At 39.7% G+C, this 19501-nt stretch overlaps 1 protein-coding gene across 3 annotated transcripts; it reads left to right on the forward strand.

Moving 5' to 3' along the window:
* The first annotated feature begins 365 nt into the window (after window positions 1-365).
* Window positions 366-18762, forward strand: LOC118162077 (carbonic anhydrase 2). Of its 3 annotated transcripts, XM_035318022.1 has the most exons (8): window positions 366-515; window positions 955-1152; window positions 10266-10271; window positions 11658-11776; window positions 12679-12771; window positions 13538-13600; window positions 14481-14636; window positions 16967-18762. In XM_035318022.1, the coding sequence occupies exons 1-8, from the start codon at window positions 482-484 to the stop codon at window positions 17084-17086; spliced, it is 789 nt and encodes a 262-aa protein (XP_035173913.1). In that variant the 5' UTR covers window positions 366-481; the 3' UTR covers window positions 17087-18762. The 3 variants fall into 3 exon arrangements, with proteins under 3 accessions (XP_035173913.1, XP_035173914.1, XP_035173915.1); XM_035318023.1 differs by lacking the exon at window positions 10266-10271 and having other exon boundaries at window positions 371-515; XM_035318024.1 differs by lacking the exons at window positions 366-515; window positions 955-1152; window positions 10266-10271 and adding an exon at window positions 8159-9400.
* Window positions 18763-19501: the final 739 nt, after the last annotated feature.

Genomic DNA, 19501 nt, shown 5'->3' on the forward strand with positions numbered 1-19501 from the left:
CCGCCCTTCCCTCAGCCCCCAGCAGGGAGCAGCAGGGGGCCGCGGGCCGGGCACGGCGGCGCAGGGAGGCGCGGAGAGGCACGGCGAGGTACGCGGGGGCACCCTCCGGCTCTCGGTGCCGCTCCTGGTGCCCTGGCCCCTTCACAAGACCGTGGCCAGGCGCAGGCAGGCTCCCCGTAGGTGCGGGCGCCATGCGGGGCTCGGCGGCCCCGCACTGCCTCATGCCGGGCCGGGACGCTCCGGGCCGAGCCGGGCCGTACCCGGCCGGGCCCGGCACAGCTCCGCGGGCGCGGATTATAAGGGGCCCGCTCTCTCCGCCCCCGAGCCCAGTCTCCCTCCGCCCCCGCCCGCGCTCCCCACCCCTTCCTCCGGCCGCGGAGAAGGGCATGGAGTTGGCGGGAGCCTATAAAAGCCCCTGAGAGCCCCGCCGCCCGCACGGCGCTGCGGCAGTCTAGGTGCACCGAACCGGCCCGGGGGCACCATGTCCCACCACTGGGGATACGGCAGCCACGACGGTGAGTGAGCCGCGGCCGTCCCGCTGGGCTGGCACCTGCCTCCCCGAGCGGCAGCGAGCGCTTTTCTATTTTTTTTCTTCCTTTTAAAAAATTTTCTCCTTTAACCTTGAGATGCCACCTGCGCTCGGGCAGCGAGCCAAGCGCGCCCCGCGGTTCGCCTGGAGCATCCTCAGGGCTCCGAGCGCCGAGCCCGTGCTTGGGTGCCTGGGGGTGGGCTCTGCAAGGGCGCCCCGGTACGACCCTGTCTGCCCCCTGCAAGGCTGTCAGGTCCCCGCCTTGGTCCCCAGGTGCGATTTCCTCTCACCTGCCTTGCGAGCACCCGCAGCCCCCCCCAGATAATGCGTTGTTAAAGCGCCGAGGTTTGTCCGGGTGTGGGTGTCCCCTGCATCCCCTGAGCTTTGTGGCCGTGCCCACCGAGCCGCTTTGTGCTGTCCCGCAGGACCGGCGCACTGGCACGAACACTTCCCCATCGCCAATGGAGAGCGCCAGTCGCCCATCGCTATCAGCAGCAAGTCCGCCAGGTACGACGCCTCTCTGAAGCCTCTCAGCTTCAGTTATGATGCCGGCACTGCCAGAAACATTGTCAACAATGGACACTCCTTCAACGTGGAGTTCGATGACTCTTCTGACAAGTCAGGTGAGACCTCATCTGTGTGTGTGTGTGCAGGGGTAGGGATGGGAGGAACTGCTGCTAACACTGCTACTAATGCTAAAACTAAAATACCTGCCGAGGCCACAAGGTTTTTTTTCAAAGACAAAAAGGTTCCAAGGTCAGGATTCAACCCTTAAGGATTCAGCATCCCGCACTGGAAGAAAACTGAACTCCAGTTAGAAGAAAACAAAGTCAGTTTTGGTGGTTTTGAGCTTCCCTGCTCTGAACTCCAGAGAAGTGAATTGCTTCCTTTTTTTTAAGTGATAAATATTTGGATAGAGGCATGGAGAAAAAAAAAAAAAAGATTATTTGACAGTAACAGTTTTAGGCATAGTTCATTGTAAGCTGCCAACCAAATGGTTAAAAAGGCAAAATACGTCATAGGAAGAAACTGGCCATAGAATAACAGGGGGTTACAGTTAACAACTTGAAGTAGGAATCGTTTGGAAATAGTTTCTTTGGTTATCAAAATATTATTTCACATTTCTGAAGCCAATATGCTCCCAGGTTAGTACAGAAACAGAAGAATGATTAGAAAATACCTCTTTGTTCTTCTGTAACTCAAACAAGCATTATCCCTGGCATTTCTTGACTCTGGGCTTTCTAGATAAAGTTAATATGTATATGACACATTCCTACAAAGTTTACTAGGAGGCAGTCATTCCACAGTGCCTTATGGTTCATTTTTCTGTAGGGTGAATGAAATTAAGCATGGAATCCTGAAAAGCTTTTGGTAACGTTACTGAAAGGGATGGCTGCATTGACGGACAAATGAAACCTAAGGCACAGTTGCAACAAGGGTTTTGCAGGGTGTCCTTAGTTGTAGTTTTTCAGCTGGCTGAACTTACAGAAATTGTCACGCTGCTACAGTGAATGTGCCTCTATTTTTAATTTAGACAGCGAAAACAATCCCATTGTAGTCACTGCCTTCTCTAGACACTGCCTGATTTAACTTGCTTGAGCAAATGCCCTATTTTGCTAAACACTTTCTTGGCAATGTCAGTTAGGGAATGGTGCTGAAAACAAATTAACCATGCCTACAAAACCTTTTTTTTTTTTTTTTTTTCTCCTCAGATAACATAATACAAGGGTATGGCAGACATTCAGCACTGCACTCAGAATTTGACTTTGTATGTTATGATCTTAATACTGAACTGTGTTAGCTGGTCAACAGTGCTTCACAGTTGTATAGATACACATAGGTCTCTATATAACTTATTCAGAACATCCACGTTAATATCTGTATGTTTAAAAAAAGCAAAAAGGGGTTCTGACTTAGTGTTTATTTTTTCTGAAGCACTGAGGAACTGAAGTTAAAGCACATGTGTTTTAGCAGTGTTGGGAGGAATAAGGTAAATGATTCAATGTACAAAAAATGGATTCTTGTTTTCACTAGGTCCATGCAAGTCTGCCCTCACTGCTCTTCTGTTCTCACTGAGCCCAAAGGAAGCAGGTTCAGGTCCTCATAGTATAACAAAACTATTACCTGGTCACTTTGTGCATACATAGGTTTGGAACGACAATGAAAATTAGTTTGTATCTGGCAACTTGGGAGGAAAAAAATGGCAGAAACTTATATTAAAGAAATGTCTGTAGGAAGAATGCTCTTTATGAGAAAAGTCGGTGCAGAACCAGAACATCTGTGACAGGGATCCTCTGACAGATAGGCAGTGACACAGCTTTCAGAGTGGGAGGATAGGAGATGCAAGTAGAAATAGTTTCTGATTCACTAATAGAACTACTGAGAATGAGTGTTTAAAAAGAAAAACAACATTAAACATATCTCTATGAATCCAGGTAAGGGTGGATCCTTCAATATCACACTTCCTATTGACAATTACAGTGCATAAAATCTAACTGGCAGCACGCTTATTGGCTTCATTTGTATTCAGTTAACTAGGTAACCTACTTTCTTTACAGAAAATAAAGCGGTCTTTGACTTGACTGTGCTTGATTCACTCCAATTTCTGAATTTTGAGACTAACAGTACAATGATCTTTGAAATTCTTGGTTAGACATTCAACAACAGCCATGATGAGAAATTATGTGAAATTGCAATGTTCTGTTATGTTTTACAGAAAACAATGGGACAAAATCCTGTAAATACTCCCAATAGGCTATAGTGCTTGCTTCCATGAGCTGTCCCGTATGCTGTAAGGAATTATCTGTGGTAGTAGGCGTAAAATGAAGTAATAAGATCATTGTTTGTGTATAATCTTCAGCACATGAGTAATAGCACACAAAGAAGTAGATCTATTCATTAAGAATATTCAGGCACATAACTAATGACACTAAAGTAAAATGAATAGTAGTTCTGTGGATTTAATATCTTTTTGAAGACTTCTCTTCAGGGTATGCAAAATTAGTTCTTGTAATAAAAAGTACAGGTAGTAATGGTATAGTATAACAGGTAAGAAAGCTAAAATGTATTTGGATAAAAATCCCTGAAAATAGTCATTACTTATTTCATTGATTCAGAAAATACTTTGACTATTGTTGATCACAAGTTAAAATCAAGGAGATAAGAATATTCAAGACTTTTGTATAGAATATTCCCCCCCAAAAAATAAAGTTTCTGTATATGTTATATTACATTTGTACACACAAGTATGTAGTCTGTAGCATCTGTTTGTGTCAATGAGAAATAGAAAGTTTAAAAGGTAAAAAACTGTATTTCTTAGAATATCCCTTCTATATTCTTTGGCATAAGGATGTAAAAAGCCTTTTTTTTTTTTTTTTTTGTACAAAAGATCATGTGCAATTTATGTGACTAATGTATCTTCACAGAAGATGTGTTCCTCTCTGCCCGTTTAGAAGATCTTTACTAATAAGTGGAGCTCTATAGATGTAGCTCTTGATGCAGTTTACAATTAACTATCCCTGTGACCTATAAATTTTTCCTTTACAAAAATGTTTGAAATGTAAAATGATGTTAAAATCATTGTGATAGCTTTAGAACCTGACTTTGTTCTACTTCCTTGTTAATTCTCTTAGATACCCTTAGATGTTACTAAGCATGCTTTAAAAAAAAAAAAAAAATACCTATTCCTAAGCAATTACACACCAACCTTCTATTTCAGTTCTTATAGTACAGCCTTTGAATTTCATGGCTTATGTGACAGCTGTTATATTCCAGAATACAGTTCTAAAGCCTAAGTCAGTTCCTGGAGTGTATTCCCTTCATATTTCACAGCTGCTAGTTGATGGAAATGGTGTATGGAAAGTAAACTGAATAATCAGTATTGCCCTTCTTAAACATTTTTATTTACTGAAATTCCATCATTTTCTCTTAGTTAAAATAATGTCTTCTATCGTGTTTCCGTGCAGTGTTTTGGAATGTTTTTTTAGCTTATATGTAGAAAAGAAATAGTGAACTTCTGCCTTTGGTTGTTACTTAGTTTCTCTTCTCCTTCTGCTCTTGCAGTTGCTTTCTTAATTCTCATGTCCATTGTCTTGTAATAAGTGTGAAAATTCAAGTATTCACAGGCATTTGTGATTTAAAACTTCTATAATTTTAAATAAAAGCAAAAAATCTATATGGTAAGTGTTGCTAGGAATAAAAGTAGAAATTTAGGCGAGTCCACTCTTATGTCCTGGGACTTGGCCATTGACATATGTGTCAAGCAACTGGTATTGATAACCACTGAACTATAATAATGCAACTTATTTTAAAAGCTTTATGGCAAAGGAGAGATTTGTCTCATTCAGGGTACCTACTTAATGATATTAAACACTTTATATTGTAGTCTGTGTCACTTTATTCACTCTAAAAGATAGAAACAAATGGCAACTTCTCAGAGCTGTAAAACCACAGGAAGTGACTTTGCTCAAGAAAGCCTCAAGAGCATAAAAGCGTTTGTGTAACATACATATAACTTGCTGTCACAAGTAAGTTCTGTGGAAGACGTCTCAGAATTCACCTAAAACCTGACATTCAAGTGTGAAATGCTCACAGCAGTAAGCTCTGTATTCTGTATTTTCTGATCTTGTATTTGAAAGGAAGAAGTCAATCAAAAGTTATTCTGTGACAAATATGTTAAAATATCATATTTAGTTGTAGAACCTGACAGAAGTTCATCGCAACTGTGGTGTAAGCCTCTAAAGACATTTTACTAAATGTACTAGTCATTTTCACATGTGGACAACTCTTACTCCTTTCTTCTTACTTCCTTGTTGCTGACCTAGATAGATACTACTGAAATCCATGACAAAGTCCCAGGTAAATCTAACGCTTTTACAGAGATTCAGTCATGGTGGAACTTTACAATTTTAAGGAGACCTAGGGAAGTGAAGCACTATTGACGTTGGTACCAGCACCCCTAGAGGGACTCTAAGTAGTTGTAATCAATTACCCAATTCTTCCTATAATGTGCAATTTAAATGAGGATGCTTCAACTGTCTTCAATTTTGACTGACTGTAGACTGAGCAATCCTTTTTGTTGTATTGGAGTTCAACAGTCAGCACTGCTTGGTTGGCAGTTGGTACACTTGGTTGGTACACTGCCTCTGGTGCTCTCCTCCTACTCTTCCACCACAGCAGGTAAACTGAGGAAAAATCATGCAGGTCTGCTGCCTTTAAGGCAGAACTTCTAATCAAAGTCACTGCTACTGGTCTATTTTTAGGCTTCTAGCCCATCTCTGAAGATGTAACATTATCCACACCAGAATAATGTTGCACATTATTGGTATACAGTCACAGGCTGAAGCTCCATAATAAAATGTGGGCTAAGCAATGTCCTAATCCATCTGAATCATAAATCAGGGAACCGATTACTTACAGCTCTAGGGGACTGTTTTCAGACAGCTGCTTATGTGTCGCAAGTATTTTTGTGCACTGCTTGACTGGGAAGTCAGAGGTCCCAGAAGGTGTGTGATCATTAAGTTCAACTGGTATTGCTAGAAGCTGCAAAGCCTAAGCAAGCAGGTGACTTGAGTATGGCAGTGGCAGGATCTGAAAAGGAAGATGAGAGGGCTTGAGGTCAGCCCTGCTGGATTCAGGACTTCATTTCTTTACAGAGCTCAAAAGTGCCCTTCTTGACTTATACCATTTAAAAAAAAAAAAATCTTGAGCAGAAATTTGACATGGCTTGTGCATATAAGTATCCTGGCAACTTCCTTCACTTCTTCCAAATGACTCCTCTAGAGGTGTTTCTGTGCAAAACCAGGAGAAAACAAGTTAACTGTTACAACCTGAGTAAAGGGGGACTGCTGAGTGCCTAGAGGCTGTGCGCTCACCTTCCTTGAGTTAATCCATCCTTTGTTACATCTCAAAGTAGCATGAGCACTGTGTCAATACAAAATTTCCAATACTGTAAGCAACCTCTGAGATAAGTGTTAGTTACTGCCATCAGGTATTAAGTCAATTGTTACTCTTAAGAGAAACTTAATGCTTCCAACTCAGTACTTTGGAAGTCATTGTCGGCTCATAAGGGGTGACAGGTGAGGACTGAACGCTGATCAGGGACTCATTACAGCACCTTATGACTCATGCAAAAATCTCCATTTATGAAATGATACCAGAAATAAATTTCAGTGGTCCCAGGGAGCAGTGAATTTCGCTGTGGTTGACTGAAGTGAATACTGAATAGTACCCTTCCTGTATTAGGAACAATAAATACATCATATTATGTGAACAGATTATTAACATACCATCTAATTTTTATGTCATGTTTAATATTCACAAGCTGCATCTGTAAATGTGCAAATAGCAACTTGTCTTGCCCCTACTCCTTAATTCACTGGAAGTAGTAAGTGTACTTTTACATTTATGTAGGGTATGTTTGCACAAACATTTAGGTGCATACAAACACATTTACACCTGAGGAGGAAAGACAAGAACGTAAATGCCTTTGGATGCTTAAGCAGGTCAGAGTCTGTCTGGCTGCTACACAGTCTGTATGAAGTAGTTCAGCTGGGGTGAATTGAAATCACTGAGCAGCTGCTGATACACACGTATGCAGACCTGCTACATTTTGGCAGATGTTTCATTCTGGTCTATCTCTCTGGAACAGCCTTGGTGCCTTATCAGGCTAACCCTCTAGCAAGGTCAGAGAAGGGTTTTTCTTAGGAGATACCAATTACGTAGGTTTTCTCTCAGTGAAGCATATTACAGATGTATCTGCAAGCATGATCCCTACAATTACGTCCTGTCTTACTCTCCTGCTTGCCATGATATAGTGTCCTAGGAGGAATGTTTGAAAGAGATAACGTAAAGAAGGAAACATATCACAAAATGTGATGTTCTACACTCCATGTTTCACAGAAGTGACAGCTCACCCCAACTGAACTCTTCAGTCTGTCAGATGGGGAAGCCCATCCTTGCATAAGAACACAAGGCTAATCCCTGAGCATCCTCATAAGAGCCTTTTTTGTGCCATTAATAGTGCATGGTGCTCAAGATTATTTTTTTTCTCAAGTAGTGCTTCTTCTACTTTATCTCTGCAGGGTCTGTTTTCTAGCATACAGATGTCTGCAAATACACAAATGCCTACAGAACATTAACGTATATGCTGTGCATGTATTTATGTGAGCAGATATATACAAAGCCATATACATGTGCACATCTGTTGTAGGCTGGTACAAAGTCATGGCTTTCTTTATACCGAAGAATTGTGTCTGCAAGTGGGTTGTCCTCAAAGGTAGCTGCTGTAACTGTCCTGTTGCTATGTTTGTCTTTTGTGGTATCTCAGAGGTAAATTCCTTAAGTTTTGAGCTCTGGACATCCATCATGCTTTAGTGGACCTGGAAAAAATGTTGTCAATAATTTCCATGTGAAGAACATTTTCTCATTCTATGTTTTCTCAGAATGACAAACTTTAGCGTAGCATTTTTTCTTATTACACTAAACTGTACAGTAGGAGGGAATTCATTCTGACTCATGAAACAATCTTGTAGTTCAGCCATTTAGATTACCCCTTTGACAAGTTTATTGCCTTAATGAGATTTATGAGTCTCCTGTTCTGTTACATCCCTACACAGGGAGGTAACTACAGCAACAGTATTCCTGCAAAACTTAACACATGGCTGCTGCCACTTCCTGGAGGAAAAAAAAAAGAAAAAAAAAAAAAGAAGCAATTCACAGTATTTTTCTACAAAGCCATCCTGTTCTACATGGGAAAGGTAACTACCCAGCTCGCCTTTAAGCATAACAGTGAAATTGTGGGTCCTCAGTAAACAGCTGCCCCAGGTGCAGCACAATGCCCCCTTGATTTCTGTGCATTTCCAATATCCTATAACCATGTAATGGAGACAAACATAGTTCACCTTCATCCAAGAAACCCCACAGACACTAATAGCACAGTTTGTGTGGTTGTTTAACTTCCCAAATTAGCTCTGCTAATACTTATTTTCACCTAATTTAGATAATGTTATGAGATCATTTAATAACAGTGCAATATAATTGGTGGATGTTACTAGTATAATTTCTTCAGTAAATGGTAGAAGGTTGAAATCATAGTTACTATTTCTTAATCTAAGCAAAGTGGCTCCAAATTTATGTCACTGCACCATTTCAAATAACTGTCAAATAGAAGAAAAGTTGCATTTTCAAGCTGTTACCTCTTATATTGCTGTTATGTCTGTGGAAGCCAGGTTACTGACGTAGATTTTGTTGAGAGTGATGAACCTGTAAGAAAAGAATGTGCTTCCCAGGTTGGCTGGTGCTGTCTTCACTCTGCATCTGAAGCTGTGCTGTATAACAAAATAGCATAGCTACATATGTATTTCCAGGATGTTTTTAAGTAGTACTGATTTCAAAACAAAGAAGCTAATGCTGAGATGCTGAACTATGGATCAATTTTTTCCCATCCCTCAAAAAAGGGGATGGAAAGGTTGGACATCTGTCTTCAGTGGGGCCTGACTCAATATTAGTGTCACATGAGACAGGGATAGGAAAGTTCCCAGATGCTGCTCAGGTTCCTGAGGAGGTTTTGCTTTCCAAAAGCTGGTAACATTTATTCATGATTAAAAACACTTGCACTGGGGAAAAAAAAAAAAAAGTTCTAACACTTCTACTTTGCATTTTAAGTTTAAATTTTACTTCCTTGGGAAGGCTGGACAATATTAAGGAAAAATAATAACTGCTTAATGGAGGGTAGAACAAGAAGAGCTGTTGTGTAATTAAGCCTGCTGAATTTGTATTCATTTCCACTAATTTAATTATTACTTTCTTTGAATGCTCTGCTGTGAGTCAAAATAAGCTAGTGCTGGATTTGAGAACCACAGAATGAGAAAAGTAAGCAAAAACCACAGAGATTTTTATGCATCCTTTGAGTTTTATGAAACTATAGCAAACTTTATGTAGAAATAACACTGCAAATTGATTTAAAATGATTGCATGGTTCTGCTCTTCAGCATGCTTTCCATTGATTAATAATGGCAGATTAACCTGTGCTGCACTAGTGCTTTCTGAGGTTCGGGAATGGTGAAACCTCGTTCCATTTGTATCTGCAACACGCCACAAGTCCATTAGCCAAAGGAACTGAAACTGAAACACTGAAACCCCATGGCATTGTCTTTAAATGAAACATGATATTGTGTGGATTAAATGATTTTGCATCTGCAAAGACATAGCAACTGATTGCTTCATTTTAAAACGGAACTAACACACATTCACAGTAGCCATTCTGAAAACAAAACACAAAAAACCACCTGTTCTGATTTGTAGCACTGTGTTTGAATCAGTTATGCTTCTTGGCAATTAGCACATGCAGAAACACAAAAGTAGAATAAATTATGTGACTATTCAATTACTTTATGTAGCCATTCCTCTTTGTATCACATAGCTTGGCAGTAGGTAGCGTAACTCTTGGTCTTCTGGCTGTTCAGCATTGGCTACAGTATCAGAAATTACAAGGACTGCACTGGAACATATATTCACATTTTTCAAATAGAAATGCATGTTGGCAGACTTCTAAATGTATTTGCCAAAGACGGAGCCCCAGGCAAATGCTAAATTTGTCCACTGAAACAAATTTTGCATGTGTAATGCACACAAGTGGAAACTAATGTGTTTCATACATCTTACGTTTAATTTTCCTGTATTCCAGATTTTTAGTCAAATCCTTCTCACCACTTTGAGCTCCCCCATTGCCAAGTATCCACGGGTATGTTTGTCCATGCTTGCATATGATCAGAATTATTCAAACCTGAACAGACAGTGACCTTTTCCTATCTGCATTTGATGTATATTTTCACACATGCACGTGTGATACTTACATGTCTGGACTACTTGCAAACTGAGAGACAAGCATCTTTACTCCACAGAACCATTTTGTTTGTGGCACGTAAACAGAACACACTTACATGTAATAACTGATGTCAACACTCTTCTGTCACTCTTATTTATATATTTATTTTCTATATTTAAAGATAAATTGATCTCTAAGATATAAAGCACTTCAAATGACGTTTTTAAAATATTTTTGATTTTTAAAATATTAATTCCTCAAAGATTTAATCATGAATTTGAGACTTAGAAAAAGTACAAACCAGTGTGAGACCTTGCTCTAATAACTTAGATAAATAGCTCTATTGAACAGAACTATTTGCTATTGTTTTGTGCTTTATGCTGCACTGGAGGAGACATTGTCTGTGCCTTGAGCATTTGGCAGAAATGGGGCTTGATCCTGCATATCATAATGGTGGTTGGTCGTCACAGTTTAAGTAGAAGGTTAAAGCTAACAAGCATAATAAGGGTGCCCAGGGGAACTTGCTCCTGTATAATTGAATGTGTGGCTGGGCACTCCACTTCCCTCAGTCACGTAGCAGGCATAATGTCAAATCATGGAGAGCATAAGTTAATGCCTTATTTCCAAACCCTATTTTTAAAAATTGGCCTCTGCAGGTGTTGTCATTCTCAACGCCATTTTTTGAACTCACTCTTGAGTAAAAGATGGGTTGGATGAGAGATTTCAAAGTCACATCTTTGCAATTCCTTGCACTGTGCCCAGTTCTTTACCTTGCTGCATCCCACAGCTAACAGGTGCGAGGGTTTAATTTGAAGCCAAAAGCTTTTTACTCAATCCAATTCACCACAGGATTTGCAGGATTTGCCTAAATGGATAAAGAGTCCAAAATAAAGGGCCCAAGTACATTAGTAAGTAAAAGATGATTTGGTCTTCAGCTGTGCTTTCATAGAATAACTCTATGTAGGGCACTTACAATGGCTAGTCTTTGGACCTTTCCTTGGATTTTTTCTTTGGTGACAGAAAAGTTACATCCTTAGCTCTTCCCTTGTCACCTGTAACATTAGCATGCTTATTAAATTGCTGATGAGACTCACTATAAAGTCACTTATGTTTTTATATGTTTATTACTGATATTGGCTTTTTGCAGCAATGTGCCACTGAAGATGATCTGGAGTAGCATGGCAGCATGCAGAGCAATAAACTGTAATTCACTTGGAAGACTTGAGACGGATGTTCCTCTCTGAAGTGAGACCTGACAGCAAAGGTTACGGGAGATGCTAACAGAGTCCCTTTGCTTTGCAGTGCTGCAAGGGGGAGCCCTCGACGGAGTCTACAGGCTGGCACAGTTTCACATTCACTGGGGATCCTGTGAGGGCCAAGGGTCTGAGCACACTGTGGATGGTGTGAAATATGATGCAGAGGTAGGACATGCATTGCCTTTTCAGTCTTTTATGTGTAATGAGCGTAGTAGCAGTGGCTCTACAAACCTTCAAAGGGCAAGAAACTGTGGGGGTTACCATAAAAGATTTTGGTACAGTGCTGCTCAGGGAACTGAACATAACTGTGATTTGTATTGATAGATAGAAGAAATGGCCCCACAAATTTATCAGCTTTGCTGCTTTTTGATAAGAGTTGGTTTATTCTTATCCAAAAAAATCTCACCATTGCCTCACATCTGTTCACAGTACCATAATTACTTGCTCAACTTGAGTTGCAAATATGAGGAGACAGACAGATGTACTTCAATTAGGAATAATGTTGAAATAAAAAAGAAGAGATCATTCTGGCTAACATGACCTGGAGATTCTTTTAATACTCTTTTCAAAGACTTTCCATGACAGGGCAGGACAGTATTTTTAAAAAAAAACCTCAAGAGTGGGGGTCAGATCTATACTTAATATCTATTCTGTCCTGACACTGGACAATCATGTCTTTGATAAGAAGTCCAGAACACATAGCTACATCAAAAGTACTATATCAAAATCCTGCAGGCTGCATGCAGGAAAAACTCATTCTGAAGATAACAGGAATTTTACCAGACTAAAAGCAGAAAGATACAGCCCAGAGTTTGCATTTAAAACTCATCTGGGAATAAAAGTCAGAAGCAAAGTAAAATGCATGACAGAAATCTCTTTGCATAAATGAAACTTAAAAGTTAATGAATGATTCAATAAATTCTTAACTATACACAAAAGTTTTAAATCTCAGCAGTAAAACACCATCTGCTCTTAATGTTTAATAAATTACTTCCCTGCATCCTCATTTGTAAAGTATTATGGATGGAATCTAATTTTTATAGTGTTTCTTGTTTTCTTGCTCCTAGCTTCATATTGTTCACTGGAATGTGAAATATGGAAAATTTGCTGAAGCTGTGAAACATCCCGATGGGTTGGCTGTAGTAGGCATCTTCATGAAGGTTAGTTAAACTTTTTTTCCTATTATTTGGATTAGTCTGGTATGTTCAGTGGTCCAGGTGGACCTGAAAGCCTAAAATACAGAATAAGGCAGGATTATGCTATACCACATAAACCCAGAACAGACTAGATAGTATTCCAAATTCTTGGTTTTCTGTACATGTAAAAATTGTACACCTACAGTGGAGTATGACTGCCAACCATCTCAGTGGCAACCCTCCAGCAGCATGCTCCATCATGACAGTGACACTGCCGTAACCCTATCAGAGAAAGATGATATGCATAATTGACACAGTAATATATGTATGATTCTGCGGTATGGCCAGCCTAAATAGCATCTATTTTCTTTTTACTGCTATTGTTAAACATCTAGAGCATTTTTTCTCAGCTGAATTGTCTTCACAGCTAATTGAAGAAGGTGATTGTGACCCAGCAATGTGCACTCTGTCCTGGCTTCACTGTTCTATTACGAGGGTGACTTCTGTGAAAAAAGAACAGCTCAAGTCAAAAATAGACCACATACTGTAAAAGAAAATAACTTTATTCTGTCCAGTGTCCTTGGCTGACCCATTTGTGCTGACTGTCAACTGGCATGATTTTACAGAGACAGTTCCAGTCACTTTTGCTATAATACTCCTGTTATGTAATGAAATGGTGCTATGAAAATGTGCTACAAAATGTTTCCTTGAGAATTCTAACAGAAAACTAAAGGAGTCATGAGTTTGCATGGTTACTTTTTTTTTTTTTTTAATGTGGTTTCTATTACAGGTAGGGAATGCCAAACCTGAAATACAGAAAGTTGTTGATGCTCTGAACTCCATTCAAACCAAGGTAATATATGCTGTCTTGGACACCACCAGTCACAACTGTATGATCCAGAAAGTGGACTTCTGGATCAGTTTACTTCTTCCCAGCCTACCACATGTATGAGAGTAAAGTAAACCTTCATGCCATCAGCATAGATGCTCCTGTAATCCTAAATGCAAAAGAGATTCAAACTAAGTTACGATAAAGGGCAGATAATACTAGAAATGGGGATCATTTTTTTATCTCCATGAATACATTTTCTGTCACTTCATTGGTATTTAAACCTATAGGGTAGGATTCATCTTCCAGATGCAAATTTTGATCAGGATAAAGCCTTTCTGTATTTTAAATAATATGAAGCATATATGTGATCTTAATGAGCCAATTAATGAGTAACTAAAGGTATTTATTGAGTACGTAGGTACCTTAATAGTGGGTTAAGACTTTTGCCAATGACATATGTGGACAGGAAAGGTAGAACGAGTCTACAGTGAAATCTAGGCTCCCTTTGACATAAAGGATGTTGCCATTTTCTTTAGTGGACACTCCAACAGGTCTCCCAGTTTCTGTATTTCCAGTAGGATCAGTGTCCATGGTATCTGAAATCTCATTGTTTCTTCAAGCAGGGACAGATCATATCTGTAAAGGAAAAGGCCATAAGTTCAACATTTGAGATAGTGAAATGACTTGAAAGTCTTAAAAAATAAGAAATATAGTGCTGAAAGTACAGAGTCCCAGTACATAATTCCAAGTGTACTATAATAAGCTCTCAACACTGTATACTAAACTCCATTTCTCCGTTCCTCCAAATATGGAGCTTCTGTAGAAGACTTTACAATGACTAGCTTGGTGGGTATATGTTGTCTCTCCCTTGACAGTAACCTGCCTACTTTCTTTATTGTAGGGGAAGCAAGCTTCTTTCACTAACTTTGACCCTACTGGGCTGCTTCCTGCATGTCGAGACTATTGGACATACCCTGGCTCCCTGACCACTCCACCACTGCTTGAATGTGTGATCTGGCATGTTCTGAAGGAGCCCATCACTGTCAGCCCTGAGCAGGTAGGTCTCCAGGGGACTGTGCCAATGGGTGTGTACCGGCTGGTATCGTATCGATTGCTTTGGTTCAGCTGTCCAAGTGATCTTTGAAATGGCAGTTTATGCTACTGCAGAGCTATGCAGGCTATTAGCTAGTGTCACATGTCGAAAATATATATCTTAGCTGGTTATGCTCTTCTGGCAAGCTCTACTATGTGTGGAATTAGAGGTTGATATAAAATGTAAGGTTGTCCTCCATTTGGACACAGTCCAGGCAAAATGTGAGGAGTTTTAAAAATTCAGTCAGGTTGGAGCTGCCATGTGGTAAAAAAAATCTAGGAAAAGCATAGGATGCATGAGAAGACCGGTTATACATGCAGAGTAAGTCTAGCATGTGTTGTGAGTATCAGCAAATTTGCTGTACATGCAGTTACCTGATTGTACTTGCTGAAAATACTGGGTTTACTAGGCATCTGAAGAGAATTTATTCCACATTTGCAGTCACACACTGTAGATCTGTCGTTAATTTCTAGATCTTTGAGATCTTCCAGCATTTCCAGGATACACAGAACTCATTTTACAAGGACTATTCATCACAGAACAGACTGGGAAATCCCACGCAGAATTGTGACAATCCTAACAAAACTGCCTTGTGTGGAAGAGAGAAAAATTGCAGATTCCAAAGTCTGCTGTCTGAAAAAATCCCATTTGCTGTTGTGCAGCTTGAAGAGGATAGAACCTTCCTAGTGGGAAGGAGCTTGTGCAGATTAAATCACTCCTGGCCCTAGCTTTCTGCACCATCCATTAATGAAATTACATAGAGGCAAGATTCTATCCTCGGGTTTGCATCTGTGTGCTTGGAAGATATAAATAGAATCTGGAGCCTATAAATATAAGCTAGCCCTGAAGGGCTTTAGCTCACCCTTCAAACTTTTAAATCCCTTTTGTGAATGGCAGCCTTGCTAAAACTATACACATAATTCTAGGAGTTTTATTTAACTGATATGAAAAAAGTGCAACTGCTCTGTTGGGATATAACAGGATAAAAGATAGAATAAATGACAAGGAAGAACTATTGGAAATAGTAATTGTAGCAATGTTTACTATTAATAAACTGCAACTTCTAAGTTGACACTGTTTGATTATTTTAAACTATTGGTATTGATGATCCAAAGCTTGCAAATATGGTTTTATTATAGGGCAGGAGCATATTCACCAAAATAGAGTTGTTTTTCCTACTACACCTACTTCCACCACCCACAAGTGGTAAACGACACCACTTGTTTCTCCCACACAGACCCCTCCATATTACAATCGACATTTCAAAGATGAATTTGAGATCAAAACAGTGCGTGGCAGCTTGCCTTTTCATTACAAAACTGATCAAAACAAGAAACCATAAAGCAGAGTATTAACACTGGATTTAAGTAGAATTGGTTTTCTAAAGATAGGTAAAAGGTGGATGAGTGGACTCTGTAGTGAGTCCATTATCATTTGCTGCAGTGACAGTTCCTGGTAGAGGCTGAGCTCTGAACTTCATTCCTGTTGAGTCCTGAAGGTAAAGGCCTCCTGGGCTGGTCGCTGCCTGGGGTCTTCCTATCTGAGTAAAGGAAAATCTGACTTGGAGTCTGACTCATACAAAATCCTGTAGCCCTCCTACATATTTTCCTACATATTTCTGTCAGCAGCTCCAGTTGGCTTGTGAGATCATATTTGGGGCAGATTATTATTTTGACACAGTCTTCTTTTTAGTAGTTCTGGAGATGCTCGCTTAGACATCAAGGTGCTTTTATTATGGCAGACTATGCAAATACCAATTTCACTTTAGGACAAGAACCTTACTCTTAAGACCTTGCAGTATGCTCCTGTTGATGTGGAACAGTTTCCCTTCTCACAGTATTTGAAAATCAAGATATCTTGAATGAATTTGGTTGTTTTAATTTGTACCTAAGGATAAGGTTTTTTGTTTTTAAATATCAAGTGGACAAAGCAATTCAACTTTCAAAAGAGCTGAAACATTACAACTTTCAAAGGGCTCTGAAAGGGTTTCAATTCAGATGTAGAACGAGGACAAACAGCTCTTTGTGCACAGAGTTCAGAAAACATGTGCCCTCGGTCTTTGTTTTCTATTCCACCTTAGTTCTTTCTAGGATATTTTGTTGCCAGCAGAGCCAGTGTCCAGCACGAAATGGTGTGGATGACATGCATAGATACATGGATGGTGATGTCACCTCTAAACCATTAGTGCTAATGAAACTTTGGGTTGGACCTCTGGCTCAGTCATAAGGTGTATAGTTCAGATAGTCCTGTTGAAATGAGTATGCATTTGAGAATGTTTGTGCCTTTTTCCACAGATGTGCAAACTCCGTGGCCTTTGCTTCAGTGCTGAGAATGAGCCCGTGTGCCACATGGTGGACAACTGGCGCCCATGTCAGCCCTTGAAGAGCAGAGAAGTCAGAGCTTCCTTCCAGTAACCTCAGCGCTCAGTGTGTTACGAATTGCTGTGTTTGTGAGGAACCCTTTTTGCTAAGCACAAATCAAACCTTTGCCATGTGTGCCCTGGCAACATCATGTCTCCCAGGTCCATTCTTTCTTTCGCTCTGCATCTAAAATGCCAGCTAATGAAATGTGAAAGGTTCTTGGCCAAACAGGAATAGGTTCTTTATGTATGGGGCTTGGGGAAGCCTGGGTGTGGGCTGTGTGCATTTTGATGAATTACTGTGACTGACAACTTTGGTATTACAATACATTGGCTATTTGGGAGAGCATATGGTGATAGAAAAATAAGCCATTCCAAGAAACCTCATCCACAGGTGTGGTAGTACACATAACTAATGATAACTTGAAGCTATGTCAAAAGCACAGGAATACAGAATAGAGGTATGCTTTAGGAAAAAAAAAAAAGTATATTGAGGAAGAAAAGTAAAATGAATATTAAGAATTAGTCTTAGATTTTAAGCAACTGACATGTAAATATTTTTAAGACCGTTTTACATTTTTACCCATGCTATCAACATTATGTCTTAATGGTAGTATGTTGAATTTTTTAATTAAAAATATCCTAAATTAAGTATTATCTTGAAAAATTGTTATTGCCATAGATTACAAAGTATCTTTTCATTGAAATAATATATGCTCTAATTTAAAGAGGGAAATAATAATGTATTTTAGATAACTTCTCTAATAAATCTATACTTATATTTTTGCTTTCAATCTGTTATTTTAATTCAGAAAAGGAGTTACTAATCTATTCGCACCATTGCATATTAAACATAATTAATAAACATATAGTATATCAAGAATGAGTTTTGTTGATACTAAAGATGAATGCAAAACTATATGGATGTTAGGACATTTTCTCTAAGTAGCTGTCTGATAGACAGCAGAAGGAAGTAGCAGTTTTGAGCAACCACTACAAACTTTCATTAAAGTTGGCCACATAATAAAGGATCCCCTCACAAGAATTTTGAACAAAAACATACTGCAGAATGGGCTTCTCCCAAACTGGTTGCATAAGTGTTGGTGCCTTATGTGACAGCACCAAAACAAAGAGCCTTATCTTTATACAGAACATCAACACAATCCTTTTCTCCAACAAAACCTTTCAAGACTGCATCCCCGGAGTTTGCTTTTTAGCCTCATGGTACCATATGTGAATGATTTCAACAGAAGAATTTTTAACAATTTTTACTGCTGAGTAAGAAAATAGCTTCCAATAACTTCCATTGATGGATCAGCTGAGTTCTTATGATGTCATGAGCACATGCAATAAATACCTAAGTGTAAATCTGGTCTAAATACACAAGATCCGAGCAATACTGTAAGGGGCTATTCTCCTTTTCAGGCTTCTGTCTGTTGTGAGAGAAGGCATCTTCAAAACTCTAATGTGACTGGATTCTGTTACTAGTTTGTATGACAATTTATTGACAAGCTTCCTACCACATCAGGGATGACTGTAATTTATAAGATGTCAGATGGGCAGGCAAGGTCCCCAAGCACCTGGGATCTTAATGAATTGAGATGGGAATGAAGCCTTCTCAGAGTGCATCCAAAAATCTTCAGAAAACTGCCATATTTCCCTCCTTGAAATGCTTTCCTATATAAAAACAAAGCAACCATCCTCCCCAAAACAAAAACAAACAAACAAAAAACAAAACACCAGAGAAACAAAATCTCTCTTATCCATAGATCAATTGTTCCAGGTTCAGCTTTTCTGAATGTAGCTCTGGAGGTGCTTGTCTCTTCCAAGAACAGCTGTGTTGAGTAATTCAAGTTTTTTTGTGTTCAGTGGTTTGAATACCTTTCTGACTGTCACCCACAGTTCTGAGTACGGTACTTGTGTCCCTTAAAAAATGCAGGGGACGTTACAACTCTGAACATCAGAATTTTAGATCCAGCGCATTCTGTTTTAAAGCTGCTGAAGCAAGCTGACAGGAAACAGAATCACAGAATCACATTAAGGTTGAGGTTGGAAGAGACATTTGGAGGTCATCTGGTCCAACCCCCCTGTTCAAGCAGGGTCACCTAGAGCAGGTTGCCCAGGCCTGTGTCCATATGGCTTTGGAGTATATCTATGGATAGAGACATATGGGCTTATGACCCACTTATTTCAGCAATTTTACTGAAACTGCAGCAAAGTGCTTTTTTGCTGTCACAAACACTAACTACCCTTTTTCCTGGAATCGTGCATGACAGAACTTGCACTCAGAGATAGCAACCCTACTCTCTGCATAAGGACTACATGTTATGGCATTTCCAACATTAAAAAACAAAACATACAAGCCTCAGAGATTCAAATTTGAATCCGTATCCTGACAATTGTGATATCCTAACTAGTAGGTAATAAAGCTTTCTGAGAGGTGGTATTCTCAGTGGTACCTGTACAGCTT

The sequence above is a fragment of the Oxyura jamaicensis genome, chromosome 2, assembly GCF_011077185.1.
Source record: "Oxyura jamaicensis isolate SHBP4307 breed ruddy duck chromosome 2, BPBGC_Ojam_1.0, whole genome shotgun sequence".
Classification (NCBI taxonomy): domain Eukaryota; kingdom Metazoa; phylum Chordata; class Aves; order Anseriformes; family Anatidae; genus Oxyura; species Oxyura jamaicensis.

What these genes read in the sequence shown, in the direction of transcription:
- LOC118162077 (XM_035318022.1), top strand. Translation starts at nt 482, where the DNA reads ATGTCCCACCACTGGGGATACGGCAGCCACGACG. An exon ending in TGAACTCCATTCAAACCAAG is followed by an intron (nt 13,601 to 14,480) that starts GTAATATATGCT and finishes TCTTTATTGTAG; the next exon opens with GGGAAGCAAGCTTCTTTCAC. An exon ending in TCACTGTCAGCCCTGAGCAG is followed by an intron (nt 14,637 to 16,966) that starts GTAGGTCTCCAG and finishes CTTTTTCCACAG; the next exon opens with ATGTGCAAACTCCGTGGCCT.